We start from the raw sequence: 21336 nt of genomic DNA, 5'->3' as shown, positions 1-21336 counted from the left end.
GATAGTGGTGACCATTGCCCAATCTTACGAACACAGTAAAAGCCAATGGTGAATTTTATGGTTTGTCAATTACATCTTGGTTTAAAACATTTTTTAAGAAACACAAGAATCATAAGAGTATATGGCAGACTTCTCATGCTCATGCAGAATGTGCACAAAAGAAGCCATTTTTTCCTCCCTGTGATAGACAGTCATTTATGGAGCATCTACTGTGTGCCTGTACTGTCCCAACGTGCTGGAGACAGTGGAGCAGAGAACATAGGCACCAGTCCATGCCATGTGGAGCTGACCTTCTAGTGGGGTGAGACCAACTGTATAATAAGTAGTGACTTACAGAAAATGCTAAGAGGTGATACACACTGGGAGGAAACTGAAAAGCAAAGGGGAATCGGGTGCCTGGGGTATGGGTGGTGCAATTTTAAGTAGGAGGAAGGGTTGGCCTCCCTGAGAAGGTGGCCTCTGAACAGGGACTTACTGGAGGTGAGGGAGTGAGCCATGGTGTAGGCATCTGGGGGAAGAGCTTTGCAGGCAGAGGGACTGGCCAGGGACAAGGCCCCACAGTTAACCACACAGAGGAGGCCAGTGTAGTTAGAACAGAGCGAGCAATGGGGAGAGCAGGAGACAAGGTGAGGGAGTTAGTGGGTAGTCACCTCATGTGGGGCTTGCAGTCCCTCTGCAAGAACTGTGGTTTCTACCCTGAAGGAGAGGGGAATGGCCTCCTAAACAAGAGAAGGCAGGAACACATGGCTGAGGAGGAACAGTTAGTTGTCTGGGCATCAGGGATGCGGGAAAGAGATTTATGTGACTTCAGAGTTGCCAGGAGGGAGGGCCACAGCATGGAGCCAGGAGGAAACATACAGGGAAGTCACCATAGGACCCAGGTGGGCACTGCAGGGACTCAAAGGCCCACACTGTGCCACGACAGCTGAGGGGAGGAGAGGACTGCTGGAAGGAACTGGGCATGGATCATTCTTATTCCAGGTAGAACCTCCGGGGAGCAGGAAGGCCATGGATAGGAAATATAAAATGGTGGGGGAAGGTGTATTTGGTTTCCTGGGAAAGTCTGTATCATTTAAAAAAGAATGGAGTGCTATAAGATTTTGCTGTAAGTCAGAATGCGAACAACATAGAACTGACATTTAAAATAAATATTGACGGATGTCCAAGGAGAAACTACAAAGTTCAAGATCGATCCCTCATTCACCCAACTTTCCGGCATTGGAAAGACCTAGAAAAAGAAGAGTCTCCTCCTCTCTCACTAGAGAACCTGTTGGGGAGCTTACCCATGTTGTTTCTTCTCCCTGCCACCCCTGCCCCCATTTCAGCATCCCACCTTGGGCTCTGCGGGCATGCTGTCACCTGCCCACAGCATGGTCTCACATGGCTGGCTTTGCCACGTACCTCAAGTTCAGGCACGACTGATTTAAGATAGGACCTCACCTAGGAGGACAACTGGCTGAGTTTTGACTATTGGTTCCTTAAATCTTGCTATTTGTTGACATGGTTTAATTGCTTTTCATTATTAGAATCAACTTTTGATAATGCTTTGAATTTTACAAACGCAATTTAAAAGCAAAAAGGAATGAATGTGGATTAACAATCTTTCCTGAATTTGCTACTTTTCAACTCTAGCCAGATGCTTGAAGGCTGGATGGTCCTTTTGAATCTAGCAACCCAACAGCAGTTCTGTCTTGTTGGGGTGTACTGTTGCAAGTGGGGTAAGAGACAGGCGCAATTCCACAGTCTAAGCTGCCTCAGTCTTTGGGGCTTGGCATACATTATACTCAGTATCCTTGTGGCAGGGCCAACCAAGGCCACACAAATATAAAATAAAATAAAAACTATAATATGTAGATAAAAAATAAAGAGGAAAACCCAGAATCACACCCAGCTCAGCCTGATCCTACCAGGCACAAATAAGCAAATTTTCCTACCTTTTTGATGTCTTCACAATCTTCTGAGGAGCTGGGAGGATGTCTATGGGTGGCTTTATAGGAAGCAAAGTCTGTTCGTAATTTTATCAAAGTCTCTTCACGCTCCAGAACCTGCAAATGAGCGCAGGTCAGTTATGCTGAATGATCAATGCAATGTGCTTATTGCTGTTATGGTTACTGCAGAGTGTTCCTTTCTGCAGCATAAGTTTGTTGCAGAATTGTGTAATTCATCATACACTTCCTGTGGGCTTGGTAGGGAGAAGGAATTATGCTTTCAATCTTATATCAAGGATCTTTTTTTTTTTTTTTTAAGTGTCCAAAATGACCAAAGTCCCTCATTTGCCGATGCCTCAAATGGACAACTACCCAAACAAAGGTGAACAACCTTCATGCAAATGCATCAAGGAATGTATTGCTTTTTCATTTTCTGCCCAGCCCTTCATGTACATGCACTAAAATGAATTTAAAACATGGCCTAAAAATGGAAAAAGGGAGAAGAAAATATATATGAATATTTCCCACAAAACTGTTTCCCACCCTTCCATCTCCCTAAACCCCTCCCACCCACCCTCCCTTTCTTAAGCAAGTATTTTAATTTTTTATTTCTGGTAAAGGAACAAGAAATTCTTTTTTTTTTTTTTTTTTTTTTTTTTTTTTTGAGACAGAGTCTCGCTTTGTTGCCCAGGCTAGAGTGAGTGCCGTGGCGTCAGCCTAGATCACAGCAACCTCAAACTCCTGGGCTCGAGTGATCCTTCTGCCTCAGCCTCCCGGGTAGCTGGGACTACAGGCATGCGCCACCATGCCCGGCTAATTTTTTATATATATATCAGTTGGCCAATTAATTTCTTTCTATTTATAGTAGAGACGGGGTCTCGCTCTTGCTCAGGCTGGTTTTGAACTCCTGACCTTGAGCAATCCGCCCGCCTCGGCCTCCCAAGAGCTAGGATTACAGGCGTGAGCCACAGCGCCCGGCCTAGGAACAAGAAATTCTTGGTAACCAGAATCAAACCCAGTGGTCTCTTTAGTAGGGTCTGGACATGCCTTTCTAAATTCACCCAGCTCGGTGTCAAAGCCATGCCATTTAGGATTCTTAAACAAAAATCAGACCTGACTCACCCCCTACATTGGTTTCCCTATCAACTTATCAATAGTTTTTTTCTCTGGCCATGTTTGTTTTAGAAAATAAGGTTCCTAATTGCCAATCAGGGCCACATCCATAAGATCATCGTCTTCCTCCCCAGTCATAAAGTCAGGGCTGAGCCTTGAGGGCCTATCTGCAGATAAGATTGTGTTACTTGTCATAGACAAGGACTGGTCTGAAGAGATGGGTGACTTAGACCAATTCTCTGGTTTGATACTATCAGATTTTTTCTTGTCTAGGTCTGTGTCCCAGTCCTGGTCCCTATCTTTGTCTTTTACTTCCTTCTTTTCCTTTTTGTGCTTCTTATGCTTCTCTGTGCTGTACTCTGGAAGTGGTCGGATGCCATCATCTGAGCTGGGACTGTTCTGATAAGATTTCTCTGCTATGGAGGAGCCCGACTCACTTTCACTGTCCAGATTCTGGGAAGTATATGCTGGTGACTTACTATGGCTGGGAGAGCCACGCTCATGCTTTGGAGTGGAACCACTGATGAGTGGAGAGCCATAGTTTTTAGAAGAGGCCATGTGAGCCCTGAGCCCTTCTCTGCTACTTTCTCCAGGTTTCTGCAAAGTCACTTTGGCTTTAATGCTGGGGGAGCCTCCATCATGCTTGCTGATGATAATTTTTGCCACACCTGTGCTCCCCACATGTTTTGACTCTGAGGTCTTCTTAGAGGAATCCACTGAGCTCCCCGAGGTAGAAACCTTTGATTTGTCTTTATCACTTTTCTCACGCTTGCCCTGGAACTCTCCTCCTGACATATTATGTTTGGAGGATATGGTATGGCTAGAAGAATTTGTGCTCACACCCATCTGGCCATCCATTGAGTCTTCACCCCCAGGACCACTGGTGACAACCCCACACTTCAGTTTGTCTATGACAGCTGTCAAGGACAGCTTCTTATTTCTGTGGGAGATTTCCCTTTGGAACTCCCATGCTGGTTCTGAGAGGATGATATGGAAGAGCCACTTGAGGAAAAGGAGGAGGAAGATGCTGTACAAGAATTGGATGATGGGAGAGTTTTCTGGGACAATGGGCCTGAGGATCCTAACCCTGAAGATGACTTCATGCCAGAGCTTGAACTAGTTCCAGACATATGAGATCCACCAGAACCCAAACTGATAGGGGACTTGGCTTTAGAGGATGGGGGAGTTCCAAGAACAGGCTTCATTGGAGAAAAAAAGCTTATCACAACCTCCAGGTGGCTTTGAATGAGAAGGGGATATGTTTGGCTTAAAGAAGAATTCATAAGTGATGATGGTTTCCCTTGAGGTTTCATCTTGGTGCTACTGGAGCCACTGCTCAGTCCATGCTTGGTAATGGGAGAGGAGCTTGGCTTTCCCCCAGACTGGGATGAATTTTTGGACTGACTAGATCCAGAAGACCCTTGGCTAGAATACATACTGCTACTTAACTTGGAACTTGATGAACCTTCTGATTTACTGCCTTTCATCTAGCTTGAGGTGGAAGCAGAAGCTGAGGAAGAAGAGGAGGAAGAATGGCTATGATGGCTTTTGCTGCTGGAGGAAGACACAGAACCACTGCTGGTATACTGACTATGAGAAGAGGGCTTGCCCACCATCACTGTTCCCTTAGGAACCTGAATAGTGATTTTGGGAATAGGTGAGGTAGCAACACCTGGGGGAGTCTGAGATCTTCCTGAACTGCCTGGAGATTTGGATCCACCTGTGCTGGTAGGTGGGGTAAAAGGTTGGTTAGAAGAACTGTGAGATGGAGACTTTCCCTCAGTGTCTGCCTTCTTCCGCTTTGGAGGCTTATCTTTGCTTTTCCCATCATTAGAAGGGGTATGACTGCGCTTCCCTGGTTTGCTGTCTAAATCTGGCCCTGATAGAGTACTATTACTTGGGCCATTGCCTTCCTTTACCCTCTTTGGAGTCTTTTCTTTCCCTAAGTCCCCAGTGGCCAATAAAGGACTCTGACTACCACTGTGATGCTCCATAAGATCTGCAGGACCCAAAGCCTTACTAGCTACTGATATAATAATGAAATCAACTGTGTCAGCTTGGCTATTGCCTTTGAACTTTGTCTCCCCATTATCACCTCCAAGCATTGGCACCCCCAAAGTATTTAGTGCTTGAGATGCAAATCCTTTGAAATCATCATTATCCCCACTTTGGCTGCTTTCATGAAAATATTCTTCGCCAAAACCACTTTGGCTCTGGCTGTTCAATAAATCAGGATTGAAATCTACTCCATCAAGAAAAAAATGATTGGTAGGAGAGTCACTACTGGGGCTTCCAGCAGCATCTGCAATAAGGTCAGCTAGATCAGTGTATGGATTTTCATTGTTATTAGTCTGAAAGGCATCAGAGTCAAAGAGGGTACTCTGAGAATGCCCAGAGCTTGAAGAATCTCGAACAGGGGTGCCAATGGGTGGGCAATCATCACTAGTGCTGGGTAGCTTAGAGGCTTCTTCTGCAATATCTGAAAGGATATCAGTTACATCTGGGCCAATGCTGTCTGAACTGGATAGTCAGACCATCCTTTGAATACTGGGTTGGGAGTGAGGTACTGGTTGTAAGTTGTTGGGGGAGTGCTACACTGGCTTGGAGCTGGAGTAATGTGTGGCATATCCAGCATGTCAGCTGTCATGTTGACATCAAAGATAGGGTTCTGTGAGTCAACATCTATTGAAAATAACTCCCTCTGAAAGTCATCTTCAGTCTGGTGCTTGGGTTTGTCAGGTGGTAATCTTGATGACTTCTTCTTCTTGGTCTTGTTACTCCCGAGCACATTTCCATCTGGGTTGAGCTGGAAGAAGAGTTCTGCCTTTCTAAAGGGCTGATTCCATAAAGGGTTGAGAAATCCTGGGCAGGATTATCTTTAAGAAGGTTTATGAGCATCGGGTGGTTCTTGGTGTTGCCGGCCATCGAAGAAACAGGTTGGACATACATCTTTGAACAACTTTGGCGGTGTGTGATGAGGAGAGGTCTGACTCAAGCCAATGGTAGACCCCCGTTCCCCTGGGCTGCTAGCCAGGGACAGGTTCTTTTTCACCATGTCTTGGTTCTTTTTCAAGAGACAGTTGGTTCTTTTTCACCAACTGTCTCTGCAATGAGGGACAGTGCTGGGGTGTCGGCCTGAATGGTTTCAGCTTTCCTCCGAATAGCCCTCATCGTCACAGGAATGGACATACATCTTTGAATAACTTTGGCAATGAAGTCATCTGTGCAGATGAGTGCATCTGACAGCCCCTTGTAGAGTTTACAGCTCACATGTGTTGAGTCCTGCACATCCATCACCACACACACCAGGGAGTCATTCACAGGGTGCTGAAAAGATATGCTGAAACGGGACTCTGAAAGGGGACAGACTTCAAATTGGAGGAGCCCAGGAGAATCTTCTTTTAGAATAGTTCTTTTGACACAGCTTCCAATTAGGGTGTTATATGAAACTTGGTGTCTGATCAGATTTAGGATAAGAGGAACTCAGCCAGGGTGCTGAAAGGTGATTTTGCTAACAAGAATTCCCTGTAGACTTCTGGAAGAGGAGCATCCTTATTGAGGAAATAGCAGTGCTGCTGACCTGGAAGAGCAGCATAAAATCGCATGTTGTGAGTCAAAGGTATGGGGTCAGGGTCCCTTGACAGCTCAAACTGAGTGATGAGTTCATAGAGGGGTACATAAGTTGGTTGAGTTTCAAACAATGGAATTCCTGTGCAGTTCTGTAATTTCTGAACAAATGCTCTAGATACTGGGATTGGCTGGGGAAATTTCAAGAAGAAACAGGCAGGAAGATCAATACTGTTGGCACTGGTGATTGAAGAGAAGGAAGGTGTCCATTTGTTGTCAACTGGATGTGACCCCATAATTAATGGTGCAATTGGGAGTTTGTACATAGTTGATGTTCCCTCAATTATCACTGATGCATTCATGCCCAAAGATCGAGGAACATTATTCTAATGCAAAATTATAGGAGATGTAGTCTTATCATCCAGCAGGTCAGAAGGAGAGGCATAGTATTTTATGTTCATTAAATGACCCCCACTCCTTGGTGTGAGGTAGCCAACACTTCCATGAAGAATCTTATCCAAGGGACCAGCATTAGTTGCTTTCCAGTACATAATTGCCATTTTAGACAGATCCTGTTCTAAGGACTGGAGAACCAAGTACATTTTAGTCTTCAGTTTGCTTAACTGCTGTACAAGTTCTGGACAGCTCCATTCTGTCTTGCTATAGACTCCAAAAGATCAGTCATTGCTGGTAAAGATGTCACTTTGAGAGCTTTCTGCAATGTCTCCAAACAGCTGACCAAATGTTGATGCCCTCCAGAACTCATCACAACCCTCTTCTCCATGACTTGACGCACAGCTTAATGGTTTCACTCCAAGGTCTATTTTGGTTAAATTTTGCATGGAGCTGTTCCGAGAGAGAACTCATCTTACTCAGCTTTTCTGACTCCTCAGTTTCCCCCTGAGCTTTCATCCTGACAGCGGAGAGGGCCTGGGTCCACCATAAGAGAATAAGCCCTTTCCCACCACTAATGGGGGAAACAAGTTGGCTTGGGCTCTGGGACTCAGAGCACCAGCTGTCCCCACTCTTCCCAGAAAGGCTTAGTCCAAAGTCCCTGGTGGCAATAAGAGAAGGGTGCTCGAGGCTGCCACCATCTTCCCCAACAGAACTTCCCAAAGTATGTGAGATTCTATATCAAGGTTCTTTAGGACATAAAGAATGATTTGTCTCAAGTTCATCAATGAGTACATTTTGGACTCTCTCCTGAACCTCTGTGTAGTCCACTTTACCAGGCAGAGGAAGGTTCTTCAGAGGCTTTGATAGAGGGACAGACCTAATCTACCAGAGGACAGGATTCAAAGTTTGAAAATTAAAGAAGGAAGTTTCTTTTTTTTTTTGAAACAGAGTCTCACTTTATTGCCCAGGCTAGATTGAGTGTCATGGCGTCAGCCTAGCTCACAGCAACCTCAATCTCCTGGGCTCAAGCCATCCTACTGCCTCAGCCTCCCAAGTAGCTGGGAATACAGGCATGCACCACCATGCCTGGCTAATTTTTTTTTTTTTTGTATATATATTTTTAGTTGGTCAATTAATTTCTTTCTATTTTTAGTAGAGATGGGGTCTTGCTGTTGCTCAGGCTGGTTTCGAATTCCTGACTTTGAGCGATCCGCCCACCTTGGCCTCCCAGAGTGCTAAGATTATAGGCGTGAGCCACCGTGCCTGGCCAAGAGGGAAGTTTCTTACGGAGTGGCTGAGTGTGTGTGTACTTTTGTCCAGAAAATTAAAAAAAATGAAATTTTTGTTTCAATTTTATGCAAAAAAGCATAAAAGAAAGTAAAGCAAAAAAGAACTGGGTGAAAATAATTTAAACAAAACCCAAGCACTAAAAATAAGTGAAAACTTCCTCTTCACTTATTCTCTTCTCTTTCACTTCCATTGGTGGTGGGAGGACACTATTGAAAATTTACAGTCTGTACTTATACATTATCATCAGAGATTCTAAACAACAAAAGTGGAACTGAATTATACACAGGATTCTGCACCTTCATCTCAACAATATGTCATAATCCTTCTTCCATACAGCTCTTACACATCTGCTTAGTCCTTTTTACTGGATGCATGTTATTCTATGATATGGATTATCTCTTTCATCATTTCTCTTAATCTCTTCAACCACCTCCCTACTGATGGGCACGTAGGTGGTTGTGCAAAAGATTTTGAGTCTCTTTAGAATCTTGAACTTAATGTGGCTGGGGGGATGCACACCCTGGGAAGTATGAATAAAGGTGGGACAAGTACATATCAGACAACTGCGGAGTCTTGGTGAAAGAGATTAATTTAGGTGACTATTTTCCCTCCTTTCTTTCCTCATGGCTTTATTACCGGTGTCTCAGAAAAATGTTCTAGAAGATGGCACTTACCAAAGCGTTACTGCAGGCTAGCTTGTTTCGAAGTTCCTGGATTAAATCATCCTGTTCAGAGACCTTTTGCCAGACTTCAGATAGTCGTTTCAGAGTCTCCTGATGCTCTTGAATCATGCAGGGAGCAGTGTATATACGTACCTTTGAATGATCACCCTTGTTCTCGGGCTCCTGGGATATTTAAAAATAATGGAATGCTTTTGTTTATAATTTGTGAGTTAACTTCAGAGTTTCATGAGCATGAAAAATCTCTAGACCTATATTCTAAAAGTATATGTTCATATATGGGAATTATAGTTTCCTTAGCAAGAGAAAAAATATTAACTAGTGCATACACACGGTAAAAAGTCCAAACAGTTCACAAGAGAATACACTGAAAAGTTAAGTTTTGCTCCATCCTAACTCTCTATGACTCATATCTCTCCTCCTTGACAGCTCCTGTTACCAATTTTTTGGGTATCCTTCCAGGGATATTTTATGCATATTTGCATATATGCGTATAACCCCCACTTTATTCCTTACACAAATGAGAGTCTTCTATACACTATTCTAAACATTGTGTTTTCACTCAACAATTTATTTAAGATATTTTCCATATTGCTACTTGTTGATCTATCTTACACTTCTTTTCAAATTAATTTCAAATTAAACAAGTAATCATGTCTGTATTATCTTTCCAAAACATTGCAACATTATAGGTGAATCTAAATTCTCCTTTGATTATCACCTCTAATCTTATACTCTCTCTTCACTTCAGAAATGACAATCTGTGCCTATTCTTCTAGAACTTTATACTATATTTATATAACACAAATGAATCTGTATAATACAGATTATGTTGGCTTTTTAAAACCTAAAAATAGATTTTTTTTTTTTACTCAGCAAGATGTCTTAGAGATTTATCTATGTTAGTATATGTGCTGTCATCTTATTTTAAATTGTTTTTAACTGTGTTTATCCAGTTTTCTACTGATGGGAATATAGGTTGTTTCTAGTTTTTTTTTTTCTGAACTGAGGCTGAAATGAATACTTTTACACATAAATCTTTGAGTATCTATTCTGGTATATGTGCAGCGTAAATTCCTAGAAGTAGGACTGCTAGGTCATATTTAAAACTTGGGTAGATATTGTACAATTGTCCTTCAAGGAAATTGTACCACTTGATACTCTCATCAACACAAGTATGACTGTTTTCTTAGAACTATGTCTTTTGTTTTCTAAATGTCTGTCCCCTATATCCTCTGAAATCATGCATGAAGATTACTGCTCTCTCATTGGTCTGCACTAACAATGGGGAGAACTAATGCACGTAGTAAAAAAAAAAAAGAGTTCTAAATTGTCTCCCTAACTGGGCTTTTTCAGGTAAAGTTAGAAATAGGTCATGTTCACTGAGCATGAAAGCTACCCATGAATAAGCTGCAAGAAAGTCAGTCAGAAATCCGAAATTGACCATAAATAATGTTCATATGGATAATTTGGTGTATAAGAGGGCAAAGGAATGGAAAACATAATAGAAAAGTTAAGAAGGAAGAAGATTCCTTTTTAAGAAGATTCCAGGTTCTAATATCTTCTTAATATTTAATACTATGGGATGAAAAATAGAAATTAATTTAAAAGTAATAAAAGAAAAATTCTCTGAAGTGAGGAAAAATGTAGATCTTCAGATTAAAAGGGTTGGTTAAGTGTTGAGAAGCTTAATGAAAAATAAACTAAAAAAACCCTGAGACTAAAAACCTTCAGAGTTCAAAGATAAAATAGGCGATCTATGAAAAATGAGAAACAGATTGACATCTAACATGCATCTTTAATACTGGGTGGTGCAAGAGGACGTAGCAATATCTTCAAAGACCTAAGGGAAGATGCTTTTGGAAGTTTGTATAATATATCCAGCCAAACTAGCATTCAAGAATGACTCAAGGTTTATTCAAAATAAACTTGGTTCAGACATGGAAATACTGAGAAATTTTGCACCCACAATTGTTTCTGAAAGAATTAAGAAGGAAATATTACAGCAAAAGGAAAAGTCCAAGAATGCAGAAGAGGTGAAGGAGACTGCTGAGCACCGTAATGAGTAACAGTTGGGTTTATTTGTAATATTAAAGAAATAGACATTTTCTATGTTATATAAACAGTTTCAGAGATTTTTTTAAAAAAAGCAAAAAGCTTTCCAACTCATTATGTTAGTATAGCATAATCCAGATGTCAGTATAAGATGAGAGGGCAAAAATTTCAACCATTAAACTAATCTAATTTCTAAAAATAGATGCAAAAATAAAAGTTTAACAAATTTAGCATATCAGTTTATTAAAATAATAACATATCATGATCAAGTAGGGTTTATTCCAGGAAATAAGGATTATTCTATATATGAATTAATTAATTAATGCAATTCACTTCATTAAAGGATACATGCTAGTAAAAACATCTGATAAAATTCGATATTCATTCCTAATATAAATCCTCAATAAGCTAGATATAGACAGTCATATCTTCCATTTGAACAAGGATATTAACAAGAAGCCAACAACAGGCATTATATTTACTGGTGAAATACTAGAAATGGTTCCTTTAAAGTAAGGACCAAGGCAAAGATGGTACAATTCTACATGATTCTGGAGGTTCCGGTTAATGTGATAGGATGGAAAATAAATTGTATACCTTTTCAAAGGGAAAGCAATTTCGGAAAACCCAAGATGTTGAACTGAAAATATGATAAGACAGCTCAGTAAGGTAGCAGGATAAGAGACAAGTTTTCGTATACATTAGTAATATTTAATAAAATTAAATATATGAAAGATCATATTAAAAATAATAACAACTAGAATATATCTAGGAATAAACTTAGCAAGAAATATGTGAGATCTATAAAGAAAAATGCAAGATCTTACTGAAGGACACATAAGAAAACGAATAAAAGTAGAAGGATGTCATGTTCCATAGGGCATACATGCTAATTTCCTCCAAATTACTATATAATCTGAAAGGCAGTCAACCTAATTCTAAATTTCATCAAGAAGAGATACACAAAAATGGCCAAGAAAAAATTGAAAGTATAGAACAGTGAAGGAGGACCTGCCCTAAAATGAGCTATCAAAACATGCTATCAGTTAAAGTCTCTGAAAAATTCTGATACTGGTGCAGAAACTGGCAAGAAGATCAAAAGAATACAGAGTCCAGAAAGAGCCATGTGTACAGAAGAATCAGTTTATGAGTTGGTACTTGAATCAGTGCAGAAAAGTTGGGATGTTCAATAAATGGTCTTGGGACCACTTGAGATCCATTTAGATAAACATAAAATTAGAATGTTATCTCATATATATCTATCAATATCCATATCTATCTATCTGTATGGACTAAAGATAAAGACATAAAAATGTAAATTTATAAAAGTGCTAAAAGAAAATATATGATAAACTTTTATAATATTGAAGATAGAGAAAGCCTTTCTAAGCAATCCATAAAACCTAGAATGTATAAAGAAGGCCAGGCAGATTCAACTTCATAAAAATTAATATATTAAGAAGCTCCTATAAATTGGTACAAGAAACACTAACAACCCAGTAAAGAAAGAGTGAGTTAACAAGTAATTCACAAAAGAGAAATCCATATGACCGACATGCTTATGAACAGTGCTCAACACTTCATTGGTGTAGTGGGGACTGTGATGTGCCTCCCAGATCCCCTTTGGCAATGAAGGACTCACTGCTGAGAGTGCTGGTCTAAGATGGCTCTCGGTTGTCAGCACTTCTTGGGGATTGCCTGGTCTACCACTTTGCCCAAGGCTGTACCTCTCCCTAGGGGCAGCTCACATCTCATAACTGATCAACATGGAGGTTTAAAGGCCAGCTCCCCTCCCCTCAATTTAGGACCCTGAAGGTTTATCCAGTCACAGAGCTCCTCCCCAAGGGGTTGGCTGAGGCCTATGTTGAGACGGCATCACAGCTCAACTTCTCCCTCTGCCCAACCCTGCTTCCTTCCCCTTCCTTTCACAGTCACTATTAAGAGCTCTCCTAAAAATGTCCTGCATACCAATCTGTCTTAGAGTCTGCTTCCTGTGGAACCCAACCCACAACTGTTAGAACTAAAGGAAAATGAAAATTGTAATAAGAAACCTCCCCTCCTCTGCTCACCAGTTTAGCACGACTTTAAAAGACTGGAAAAATACAATGTGGGTAGGTGTGGGGAAATAAACTCTCTCTTTATTGTTGGTAAAAGTGTAAACTGGTAGAACCTTTTTGGTATACAACTGAGAAGTATCTTTTTTTTTTTTTTTGAGACAGAGTCTTGCTTTGTTGCCCAGGCTAGAGTGAGTGCCATAGCGTCGCCTAGCTCACAGCTACCTCCAACTCCTGGGCTCAAGCGATCCTGCTGCCTCAGCCTCCCTAGTAGCTGGGACTACAGGCATGCACCACCATGCCTGGCTAATTTTTTCTATATATATTAGTTAGCCAATTAATTGCTTTCTATTTATAGTAGAGATGGGGTCTCACTCTTGCTCAGGCTGGTTTTGAACTCCTGACCTCGAGCAATCCGCCTTGGCCTCCCAGAGTGCTAGGATTACAGATGCGAGCCACCGCGCCCGGCCGAGAAGTATCTTTAAACATTAAAAATGAGTATCTCCTTTGACCTAGCAATCCCATTTCAGGAATTACTTCATGGAAATAAGGATGTTCATTACAGTTTGTTTGTAATGGAGAAAAAACAACAGCTCTATGGATGTGCAGCTATACTACAGAATACAAGGTAATAACTAAAAGAAATTGCTAAGATATGCATTTTAAAAGCAAGTTGTAAAACCACATTTATTATACGATCCATTTATGTAAAAAGAAAAGCCCTAACCATTTATCCATGTAACTGTATAGCAAAAGCCCCGGGAGGACTCCCGACACATTATTCAAGTGATTGCCTAAGGAGCGGAAAGTGGAGGGGAAGAGGCTGAAGGTGGGGTTTCATGTTTAATCTCCATATTTCTGTCTAGAGAGCCTATATCATTGTATTATTTGTGTAATTAAAAAATCGATTAAAAGAGAAAACAAATCCATGTTTGGGGCCTCTTATTTTCCATGCTTCATGGCTTTCTCCTCCTGTTTGATCCTGAAGTCATGGTTTGCATGAGTCCTGCGGCCTAGAAGAGCCCCCACCGGATGCCCATGAGAACATGGAAGATTGGAGAACTCATTTGGTAATTCCCTTTCTGCCTTATTTGAAGTGGTAGCTCTTTATATTAATTAAAGAGCCTCAAAATTGCTAAGGAGCAATGTTATAAGAGAAGTGAAAGCTGGAAGTTCAAAAGTTAGAGAGGGCTACAAAATCCAGGGCAGGAAATGATGTCTGGTTTAAGGTTTGGGTTTCTGGTGGGGGAGGCCAGGACTGGTGGGAGAGGCCTGGGAGCATGTCCGCAGGCCTGGACTGAATGGTCTGGTTTAGTCCTACCTGACTGATGAGCCCGCTGAGCTCACCCTCCAACATCTTCACCTGGCACTCCAGTAACTCGATGTTGCTCAGGGAAGTCTGGTATTTATCCCTGTAGAGGTTTAAGCTCCTTTCTAGGGAAACGATCTTGTCTCCGGCCAAGACGAGTTGCTCCTGTGCCAAGTGGAGCTTCTCCCCTGTGTTCTCATTTTGATTTCCCATTTCTTCTTCATAGAGAATCACCTGTTAGTGTATGAATGAAACCAGACTGAGCCCATGGAAGCATCTAATGAGGAAAGAATATGGCAGGGGTCCTCAAACTTTTTAAACAGGGGGTCAGTTCACTGTCCCTCAGACCGTTGGAGGGCTGGACTATAGTTTAAAAAAACTATGAACAAATTCCTATGCACACTGCACATATCTTATTTTGAGGTAAAAAACCAAACGGGCAAAAACACCTGCATGTGGCCTGCAGGCCATAGTTTGAGGACGCCTGGAATATGGTTATAAGACCCCCAGCAGAGCAGTCTTACATCTAAATCAGAAACCCAGACAAACAAAATAGGGGCAGCAGAGATACCTAAAAGCTGCCATATGTAGTACAAGGATATTAACGATTAGAAATAAAAAAAGATTGTCCTATTTAGAGGTAAGGTCCTTAAAGCCAGGGACCACATATATTTCCCATGCTGTCCAGTATGTGGTAGGAACTCAGTAAATATGTGTTAATTTATTAATAGGAATAGATTTGCATAGCTCCATTTTTTTAAGGGCTTGAAATGCTAGTATTCTTTCTTTCCTAGTCATTCTCTAGAGGTCTAATTTAGAAAATGTAGAGCCCCTTGTGCACACAAGCCCACATCAGCAAAGTTCTCAAGAGATAGTAGGGGAACATGACCTGGAGTTCCTCCACGATTTGTACAATCCTTATTTAAATTTCTTTTCTTCCTAATCAATGACTTAGTCAACCAACTGACAGATACTTATTGAATTCTCATGAGCATTGCTTGGGTGTAGGGGAATATATCCGATAAGACATTGGCCCACCCCTCAAAGAATTTAGAATTTTTACAATTTTGAGGAGATAAGACTTAAAATTTGCAAACAACTGTATGTAGCTGAGTGTGCTAAACTGTATGTGTTGAAGGAGTTAAGAGCAAGAGAGTCATCAAAGAAGGCTTTACATTGGTTCAAATAGTACTGCATAGAATTCTAATCCAAACTGTTCCATTAGTTTGGGTGGGGAACCTGTGGCCTCAAGGTCACATGTGCCCCTCCAGATCCCCAAGTGTGGCCCCTCAACCGAACTGAAACTTCACAGAACAAATCCCTTTATTAAAAGGGATATTATAAAGGATATTAGCCTAAGCTAATTATACTTGCTACCTGTCATCTGAGATTCTTCTTAGGAAAGGATCATTTAGTTTAAGGTATTTATTAGGTGAGGAGAAGAGGAGAAGAGTATTTATATTCAAATGTTTGTAACAGAAGCTGTCAGTGGCCTGTTCACATGCCCTGGGCACTCACTATGTCTTTGCAAGCTAAACCCATTCCAACTGCAATCATCTACTACTCTGCCTGAGGACTTCTCTGGCCCCACCCACCAGAGGGGCAGGTTAGAAGTGCTGGGGAGTTCATGCCTTCCTGGAGCAGCCCTCAACCAATGACTGGGGTAGGTTGGTGGGTTCGCTGTGAGCATGTTCTACACTGTCTCCCAGAGTTCCCCAGAGGGACTGAGCAAGTAATCTGCTCAATAGCGATTTCCCTTATGTGCTTCTTGTTCTTTGACTCACCTCCCCACACGCTTCCAGGAATTACCTCCTGAATTAGCTATTTGCATTTATATCCTTGTTTTTGGATCTGCTGTTGGGAGAACCCAACCTCAGAAGTTTGAAGCCTCTGTGTAACAAAGCATTGAGGGGACTTAGTAGAATGCCTAAAGTAATTTTTCCAGTGCTTCCCCAGTTTGGGATCTGTGACAGTGACCACCACTTGGCAAGTCCCATATCTGTTCTTCCCCTTCTCTTTAGTAATAGAAACTTGACTCTATGGGGGGCAGCAATACACCTCCTAAAACACTACATTTCCTAGGCTTCGAATCAGCTATAGCCAGGTGACTAATTCTGGCCAATGATATGTAAGTGAAAGTGTTATGTGGGGCTTCTGGAAAGGGTTCTTAAAAGAAAGAAGTGTGCCTTTCTCCCCCCATCACTTCACCCCTCGTCCCTTCATCTGGATTTGGAACAAGGATGTGATGGTGGGAGCTCCAGCAGCCACCTCAGGTGACCTAGAGAATGGAAGCCTTGAGCTGATCATGGTGGAACCAAAGGATAGGACCCTAGGTACCTGATAACATAGTTATCATAACAGTAATAGGTTACCTGTCTCTGACCTTTTAAAATATGACATAAAAATAAACTATCTTATTTATTTTCTGTTATATGCTACTAAATAGAATTCCAATTAATTCAGGGTCACTTTATCCAGGCTGAACTAAGTTGTAGTGACCCAGCCACCTCTGCACAGGCTTTATTAAACTATGATTTATGTTCACAGGCTTAGTGCCAGATTATATTTTGTAGGAAAACCCTTCTCTGTTCCTTCCTCTCCCAATCCTTTTCAGAAAATTCTCACCAGGTTCCCCTTTAAAAAGTTTATGTTCTTTACGACCCCTAATAAAGTCCTTGGAGTTAGTCCTTAAGCAAGAGCACCATCCAAAACACTCCTTGGAATTTTATCTTTAAACCTAAAGGAAGAAAATGCTAAGGGAAGGCCCAGGATGTAAGAGTCTGCACATCCCATTGCTTAGAAACCATGGTTTTATTGCAGCTAGTGCTACCACTGCTCAGGTGGTTTTAGTTCTGCAGCTTTGGGTCTTTGGAAGTTACTTGGGATTCTACAGGGATGCTACTCTTTGGTTTAGAAAATACTGCCTTGGAACATGAATAGAAATGAATGCCCCAGATATACTTAAGCAAAGTCTATATGATCTAAAACTCTAGTCTGAAAAAATGATCTGTTAATCTCAGTGATTGACTCACACTCAATGTCTGGTTATCTTAGCAGTGCAGGTGCCAGGAATTTATATTAATATATTACCAAAACCTGATTTTTCTAAAAATGGTTGATTTAATGGACCTTATGCTTCTTTTATAACCCTCAGAGACCTGCAGTATTTTGCATTTAAATTGCAATGGTAATAGAATGGAGACAGACTCACACCCACACACCTGCACACACACATGAATACACACATACACACTCCATGTAACCTACATGCATGAATACTGGAGCTCTCACCCAATTGTGTCATTATGTTTAGTTTCCTTCTGCTCAGCTTCAAAAAGATCAAGAATTAAATAGGGAAAGTTTATAAAACCTGCTCAAGATGTTGCAAAGCTCTCCTCTTTAGATCCAATGCCTGCTTTCTAGTAGGCTCGGCCTGGTTTCTGTAGCATGGGCATACGGAACATTTCTGTAGTTAATCTATCTGTACCTCATCTTCTTTCATCTTGCAGTGATGGTGGAGAAGAACCAGGTCAGAAGTCTGCTTCTCTAGGATGGACTGATACTGCAGGAGAGAACAGTAGGAATTCTGCAACTCCTGTGTGCGATACTCCAGTTCTTGCTGAAGGGCCAGCAATTTTTTCTTTAGTTGCCGAAGTTGTCTCAGATGACACTGTTTACTGGACCCAAACTCCACCTGTGACTCCTCAAACACTAATGCCTGTGCTTGCTTCTTGTTCTACAGCATGGATAGAATATACAGAAAAAGTTTAGATCATCATTAAGAATGCACTCATTCTTTGATTTTTTTCATTTGTTCAACCATTCACATCCACCTATCCATATTTTTATCTTTTCATCTACAGAAACTTATTAAACATTTCTATTAACAAGAAAACATATCACTTAGTATTTCCACTCTGTAAGAAGGATTCAATGGAAGAAAAAGATATGGTTCTTGCACACCAAGAGCTTACTATGTAGGTCAGAAGAAAAAACATACACATAAAGGACCTAGGGAGACGCATATATTAATAATAATATGCGTATGTCTTGCCTTTCCATATAAAGATAACACAATTGACCGGGAAGGAAATGGATTTCTGTTCACGGTTCTTGAACTAAAGTTGGTATTGAAAACACCTGGGTAAAGGAGTATTGAAAGGAGTCAAAGGTAAATTCTTGGAGATTCTGGAATGCTGAAAAACGGGAGGCAGAGATATTGTTCAGGTGCATCTGGGCACTGACTTCGTCTCCTCCTGAGGGAGATGTGACCTTGCAGATTCTGTGTGTGTGAGTGGCTGTGTGTATGTGTGCGTGTGTGTGGTTTGAACTCACCCTGCCAATCCACAATCTATCTGAATTGCTGCTAGTCCCATCCTACATTTTCATTCATTCATTAATTCATTCATAAATATATACTGAGCACCTACTTTGTACCAGGTATTCCCTGGTAGGACACATCCGTGAGTTGTTGGTGTCCCTATGTCTTATTGTTCAATATCCTTTATGATAAGGACATGTGAACAAGAGATGAATAAAGAAGGTAGCCTGTGGCACGTTTTAGCTCCCATTTCTGCCAATAAGATGATGATAATAATCCTCCTACTCTTACACTGTTCAAATCTGGCTCCCTTCCTGTTTTTCTCTGCAAAGCTATCTTTGCACCAGTACCACAGACTTTACTGGTACATCTTTACTGTGGTATTTCAAATTCTGCCTGTAATTATTCTGTGAATTTTATTTTATAATTAGATTACAAACTCCTGGAGGGCAGGGCCATGTCTGCTCCTATAGGACCTAGACTAGAGATTTATACATAGCTATCTATTGAATGAAAGAAATGAAAATAGAGTCTAAGCAATCTCATTGGCTCCCAAGAATTTGAGATTATGACCTTGGCCTCATTAACAGAGTACTTTTAACACAATGGCTTTAAATTCTTTTAAAAATTACCTTTTAAAACCAATTTTATTGAAATATATTTTATATATCATTAAATTCATCCATTGCTAAATGTTCAATTCAATGATTTATAATAAATTTATAGAATTGTGCAACTGTCATTACAATCCAGTTTTAGAAAGTTTCCATCACCCCCCACCCAAATTTCCTCATGCCTATTTGAAGTCATTCTTTTTCTGACCCCTAGCTCCAGGTAACCACTGATCTGTTTTCTACTTCTATGGATTTGCCTTTTCTAGACATTTCACACATAGAATTGTATAATATGTCATCTTTTGTGTCTGGCTTCTTTCACTTAGCATAATGCTTTTGAGGTTCATCCATGTTGCAGCAAAAATCAGTATTTTGTTCCTTTTGTTGCTGAATAGTATTCCATTGTACAAATATGCCATGTTAGGTTTATCTGTTCACAAGTTGATGGATATTTGGATTGTTTCAGTTTTTGGCTGTTATGAATAATGTTGCTATGAACATTAACATTATAGTCTTTGTGTTGCTATGATATTTTCATTTAATTAATTTGTTCAGCAAATATTATGGTACACCTACTATGTTAAGCACTATAGTAGGTAATGGGGATATAGCAGTGTATAACACAAACAAAAATCCCTGCCTTCATGCAGTCTGCATCTAACGGGGAGAGAAAGCAAACTAAATGAGGATACTACGTAGTATATTTGAAGGAAAAGTGATTCAGGGGAGAGTAAAGCAGGGGAGGAAGATGAAGGATGCCAGGATGGATGAGGTTATAATTTTGAATTAAATGTTTTCACAGAGGACCAAATTGAGATAGGTGGTGATGTTTGAGCCCAAACTAAAAGGAGGCAAGACGAGGAGCCTAGAGCACCCCAGGGAGGGATAGCCCTGGAGGTGGGAGCAGGCCTGGTAGTATTTGAGGAGCCCCACGGGGCTGCAGCCACTTTGTTCAGGCTGGAACAGAGAAAGACAGGGGGAAAGTGGTGACAGGGGGAGAGGTGAGAAAGGAAATGGAGGTGAGGCCTTTAGGGCCATGAATGCTATTCTTGAGACTTTAACTTCGTTCAGGGAGGTAAGAGGCCGTTGGAGGGGACTAAGTAGAGGACTGACATGATCTCCCTGAGATTTTTACAAAGGTCACCCTGGCTGTTCTATTGAAAGTCAACTGTAGGTGGCAAAGACAGAAGCAGGGAGACCAGCTAGGAGTCTACTGTAAGAATACAGGCAAAAAGGATGGTGGCATGGACCAAAGTGCTAACAGTGGAGGCTGGAGAAGTGGTTGGATTCTAGATATATTTTTACAGTAGAGTCCACAGGATCACTGTCATGTTAGATGTCAGATGGTGGGAGATAACCATCACCCAAGACAGAACAACTCCAAGGTTTTGGTCTGAGTAACTGGAAAGATGGAGTTTGAATGAGATTAGTCCAGCAACAGCTGGCATCCTGGCAGTGATATTGGTGAAATGGTAATAATTTCTCTTCTCCAGAGGTCATGTTCAATCATCTGGGTTTAATTTGGGCTTGAGGCAGCATGAAGAACCATCCAGATGATGAGAGTTCATGCAACTCTTCCAGTACAGGAAAAAATATAGCACCTGACCTAAACTGCCTGGCTATAAAGATCCAATGACTACTTAAATCTGCAGAGAAGCTAGAGTTTTCTTGGACAGAAATTTTAAATATTTGTACACTATAGATACCTATGGGTTTAGAGAAATCAAGTTTCAAAGACTTGGAGAAATGCCGAGACCTATCCGAGAGCTATTAATTTTTTACTTATTTATCCATAGGTATTCAAAAATTTATTTTTCTTAATTCTAGATGAATAAAAAATTACATGCTATGAATCAAACCTACATTTCACTTTATATATGTGCCAAAGAGCAGTATCATAAAGGCACTAATGAATTTCCTATTGTTTCTTTGTCTTGTTAAAGTTTTCTTTCTAGTGAAGACATAGATATTTTATTAGAGTCTTCTTTGACTTTTAAATTGAGATCTGA

General features: G+C 40.9%; 1 protein-coding gene and 1 pseudogene across 3 annotated transcripts in view; both read right to left on the bottom strand.

Annotated features, from left to right (window-relative positions):
• Window positions 1-21336, bottom strand: part of PMFBP1 (polyamine modulated factor 1 binding protein 1) — a 52843-nt gene that overhangs the window by 21507 nt on the left and 10000 nt on the right. For 2 of the 3 annotated variants that reach the window (XM_012742533.2, XM_012742531.3), the window contains exons 4-7: window positions 17880-18128; window positions 14405-14626; window positions 8969-9139; window positions 1935-2045 (exon numbers count right to left, since the gene is read on the bottom strand). In XM_012742533.2, the coding sequence (XP_012597987.2) occupies window positions 1935-2045; window positions 8969-9139; window positions 14405-14626; window positions 17880-18128 (753 nt within the window). The remainder of the gene's footprint in view (window positions 1-1934; window positions 2046-8968; window positions 9140-14404; window positions 14627-17879; window positions 18129-21336) is intronic. The other variant, XM_075995556.1, reaches the window with a different exon arrangement.
• LOC109729769 (mediator of RNA polymerase II transcription subunit 1-like) lies at window positions 2916-7222 on the bottom strand (annotated as a pseudogene).

This window comes from Microcebus murinus, chromosome 20 (genome assembly GCF_040939455.1).
Source record: "Microcebus murinus isolate Inina chromosome 20, M.murinus_Inina_mat1.0, whole genome shotgun sequence".
NCBI lineage: Eukaryota > Metazoa > Chordata > Mammalia > Primates > Cheirogaleidae > Microcebus > Microcebus murinus.
This window is presented reverse-complemented; position numbering and strand designations above follow the sequence as displayed.